The sequence below is a fragment of the Laccaria bicolor genome, genomic scaffold, assembly GCF_000143565.1.
Source record: "Laccaria bicolor S238N-H82 LACBIscaffold_49 genomic scaffold, whole genome shotgun sequence".
NCBI lineage: Eukaryota > Fungi > Basidiomycota > Agaricomycetes > Agaricales > Hydnangiaceae > Laccaria > Laccaria bicolor.
In genome coordinates this window covers 321,160-325,972 of record NW_001889920.1, presented here as the reverse complement: position 1 = coordinate 325,972, position 4,813 = coordinate 321,160, and the positions used below count along the sequence as shown (strand labels likewise).

Genomic DNA, 4,813 nt, shown 5'->3' with positions numbered 1-4,813 from the left:
CCATTGGAATTCCATTCAGAATCCGGCAGAATCCATTGGAATTCCATTCAGAATCCAGCAGAATCCACTGGAATTTGAGATTCCTACCATTCCGGCGGACTCCAGATGGAATTCCGACATTCTATGGGAGTCTGCTGGAACTCATGGGGGAGGGTAAAGTACTGCAAATATTGCTCATTATGTGAAAAACAATGGACAATATGGTGAGTTACCTTCGATGTTTACTTTTATTTTCCATGTAGAGTAGAGGAGCTTCTGATTGATTTCTGTGAGCTCATGGGAGCACACTCCAGCAAAAACATGGCAGCCATTCTATGGTCAACATTGGAACTTTATGGGATTGAGAATAGGGTATGTTAATTGCCATTCTAACATTATTTTCACATGCTAACATTTCTCAGATTATGGCAATCATGATGGATAATGCAAGCAACAATGACACCATAATGGAGGCAATTGAATCATGGTGCTGTGCTGCTGGCATCAAATTGTCTGCTCAGAAGTCCTGCATGCACTGTATGCCCCATACAATTCATATTGTGGCAATCAAGGTCTGTTCAAGTGTGAATTTCTTTGGTTTATACATTGGCATTAATGGCTCCAAATATAAATAGCTGCTTGAGGGTATTGGAATCATATCAAAAGACAACAGTGCTCAGGCTCAAGCCACCAACTATCAAGATGAGGTAAATGTGGAGGTTGAGTGTGATTATGACATGGATATAGCCCAGGAGATGGAAGGGGAAGATAGTGATGTTGTCAATGAGAGCCTGTCAAATGATATCCAGTTGGCTGTTTACAAGGTAAGAGTGCCTATTGTGTAATGCCTTCTGCTGATGATAATCTGCAATCTCACTCAGCTTTGTAAAATTGTATGCTCTGTTCATGCAAGCCCTCAGTGTCACCAACATTGGTATCAAGAAGTTGACAGGATGAATGTGCAGCTCTTTCTGACTGAGAAAAAGTCTGCATTGATGCTCATCCTTGATGTTAAGACCTGATGGTTGTTGACTCATCAAATGTTGTGTATGTCTTCTTTAAATTGAATTAAAATATTCAAACTGATCATTAACTTTCAGGACATGCCCTTTATTATCGCAAAGCTATTGACTCTTTTGTCCATCTTCATAGTGACCTATGGCTGTATTTACTTTCCAATGAAGACTGGGACTCAATCAATCTGGTCACTGCCTGGCTCAAGTCTTTCTGGACAGCTACTACACAGATGTCTGCTACCCAGACACCCATGCTGTTGTTGATACATGCTATTTTTTGTTGGCTGGAAGAAGACCTCCAAGATATAATCCAATGATATGGAGTGTAACAATACACCTATAAAAATATGAATTTTTAGCAATTTCTCCTACAAAACCTTCTATAGTAAAATACAATCACTTTGATCACAAGGATTGTTAGACACAGCCTGGTCTAGTTGATTAAAGTCTACATCCAAGAAATGTGCATGCCTCAGACAGTAGGAATTGCGGTCAGTTCGTGATCAGGTCACTTCAATATACTTGAAGTCTAATAAGAGGCTACACTACCATGAAATAGTACACTACAGAGTGTTCTAGAGTAAAGACACCTCATCACAGGGTGTTGGAGTTTACACCAAACTAGGGTCTCATCTTACTATGGATTAAAAGATATTAATTCTAAGATAAACGTGCGAGTGTAGAAACTCAACGCGTACCTGACACAAGAAGTCATTCGGTAACATGCTACAAAGCATGATCTGAGAAGTCATGTGCTGCAATGCATCATGTGCATCAACACATCACAAATCATGGCATCACTGACCCAAGAAAACTTGACTTTGTGAAATATTCCAGAGTTGATCCAAGAGAAAAACTATAACAATTTGCTGTGTGGTCCGAAACCCATGTGCAGTATCTAATAATAGAAAGAAAATCAGTAAGTGGACTGTTTACCTTGGGTGAACCAATCATGAAAACTGTTTACAGCAATTTCCATGTATGCATCAATACTGATGCATCACATTTCCACAATAGAGAAAACACTATGAAACTTAAAAGAAGTCAGCTCAGTTATGCCACACATAACTGAGCTACTTCAAACCTTTACTAAAAACTATTATAAAATCGACCTGACCTATTGGGCTGTGCACAGACATGTAATTAAAAATAGAAATCTTAGAATAATATAAAAGGAGGATGTGCACAGGCTAAAATGTAAGGAATTATCCCCCATGTTGACCACACACTACCATCTGAGGTAGTGGATAAGTTTTTAATCAATTAAAAGGACTTTTCTTCACAGACATAAGTAAAGTGTGCCCAGAACCAGTGTGTTAAGTGGGGATCACTAAGCTTTTTGCAAGGTTGTCTTGTCAGTTAGTAAGAGAGCTCTCTACTACTTCCAAGGAATCCAAGTGAGTGTGCTTGATAGTGTTTGAAAGTCCGGTTAGGTTAGGTTATTGGGTGCCCAGGGGCTCTAACCGAGACCGAGACTGGTTAGGGTTCGTTCCCAGACCCAAAATAACCTAACTGGACCGAAGATAACCGATGAAAACCGGTTAGTTGCAGTTACTAACTGGTTAGGACCGAAAAAATAGAAAATCGATTAAAACGGCGTATATTTCTCATATTCCTTGCAGTAAACATTATTGCCATGCGTCGTAGCTTTAAAACAAGCCCAAGAACGCTAAATTCGGTGAAGAATTGACAAATTTATAATAATATTCTTGAAAGCCTACTATTTTAGCCAATAATTTAGAGATTTGACCATAACTCTGTCAGATTTTTAGTGTTTCTCATGCTTTTAGATGCGTTTTGAAGGGGTATAATAGGGTCGGTTGTAACCGGTCATAACCGGTTTTTTAACGGTTAGTTAACCGCAAAATAACCGGTTATTTCATTTCCAGAATTGACTAACCACTAACCGCGGTCCGGTCTGGTCTCGGTTATTTTCCAGTTAATTAACCTAACTTCCAAGCACTAGTGCTTGAAGAGTCTTTAAGACTAGTTTGGATTGAATCAGAGGCATAAAAAAAGCTCAAGGGAGTTACAAAAGTCTATAAAGCACATTTACCTTGTCATTTCTTTACATATAGTTAGAATGCAATCCCAGAACACCAAGATAGCCCCAATAAAAGCTGTTTCCCTTCGAAGACTATTAAGTTTTGAATTCTATACTTGTGCCTGCACATAAAAACAATATCATTTGTTCCAAAAGGTCTATTAGACTTAGACAAGTGTTAAAAAATATACAGAATTGTTTCCCTGAACTTCTACTTTAAGTTCTAACAAAACAAGTGTGGTAATTCCATTTACTGTATGAACCCAAAACCAAAGCACTGAGCATGTACCTGTGGTGATAAGTGTTTAAGGTGTTAGTGTGTGTGTGTTGTTTAGGTGTTCATGCATCTTGTCAGCATGTCCGATTGCACTTTCCTCACTCCTGCATGTCACAGTCTTCTCACTGATCCCTTCCCTACTCCACATCACCACATCTGATGAAAGAACTCACAGATGCCCATCACAAACTCAGTGATTACTATGAAACATTTGATGAGTTTCCATTTCATATTTGGTCTTCATGTACAGTTGAGTGCAAAAAGAATGAAGGTTGGTTCATTTTTCTGGTTCTTTCTAAGAATCTATTGCACCTCAAATGTATTTGTGTATTCTTTTACATTATGTAGTTGTGTTACACTTCCCTTAGTATGGACTAATTTCAGTGAAAGCTGGAGCCTTGAGAAGGTTTTTATTCTGGAGGCCATTTTTGGCATCTGAAAAAAAAAATATGCACTAACTGGAGAGGTAGCCAGAACATACCTCTGGTCAACCTGAATGAGCCTATCAAAGAATTAGTTAAAAATACTGAGCAGTTATGCTTGTAGAGCCTCCAGAAAATGATTTCCAGACAGGACTAGTCCCAGGATTGATCCAAATAATAAGTAACATAACTGATGAGTATGTGACTGCTTTCAGGGTCTAGGGAAGACTTCCAAATATAGAAATGGGCATTTTTAAGTAAAAAAATAGTAATAAAGTATAGATAAAAATAGTCATTACTGGTGACAATGCCAGGTGCTGTTTTCAGAATCCGCACATCTCCAAATATAGAAGATATGGCTATGCTTTATGAAAAATCAGAGTAACTGTTGGTGACAATGTTGATGTGCTGTTGTCTGGGTCCAGTGTGCATTTCCAAACATAGAAGATTTAGCTATACTAAATGAAAAAGCAATAAAATATGGGAATAATCAGAATTGTAGTCTACACTAACTGGGCAAAAAGATTGTCTGATCATTTTTTGGACAAAGTTGGTGCTATAACACAAGAATCAAACATTTTGAGAACTAAGCTCTAGTGTATAAAATATAGCTAAGGAGGTGTAGATTGTATATACCAAGTCTGGGGATGAACAATTGAAAACTCAGGATAAGGCAGGGAATTGACTGTGACAAGTGCCAAAAATGGGATGTAACAAAGTGGGAAATTCTGAATGACTGCAACCTACTGAAAGCAATTCACAACTTGAGGAAGAGATATTTTGAACACTGGATCTCCCTGCTATTGTTATGAGTTTCATAAAGTCTCTGGGCTAGAAAATTTTATATCCTCCTCTAAAATGTAAATTTGAACTCATTCTCCATTTTATGTATTTTTCACTCAATATATTTGTTGGAATGAGGTAAAATGACTCCCTATTATTGTTTGTAGTGTGTATAATACAAAAAGTAGGTAGAAATGTTAAAATGAACATTGCATGATGTCTGTAGATGCTAATTCCCAGAGTTTTTCTGGAAGTAAACAAATATCTACAACATTGGTCCTTCTTTTCTGCA

The 4,813-nt window shown here is 37.8% G+C and overlaps 1 protein-coding gene across 1 annotated transcript; it reads left to right on the top strand.

Moving 5' to 3' along the window:
* Window positions 1-105: 105 nt before the first annotated feature.
* LACBIDRAFT_311023 (uncharacterized protein) lies at window positions 106-1,001 on the top strand (the record flags this gene model as incomplete). The annotated part of the gene is made up of 5 exons (XM_001887942.1): window positions 106-203; window positions 294-351; window positions 402-551; window positions 615-803; window positions 861-1,001. 5 exons carry the CDS (start codon window positions 106-108, stop codon window positions 999-1,001), a joined length of 636 nt encoding a protein of 211 aa, XP_001887977.1.
* Window positions 1,002-4,813: the final 3,812 nt, after the last annotated feature.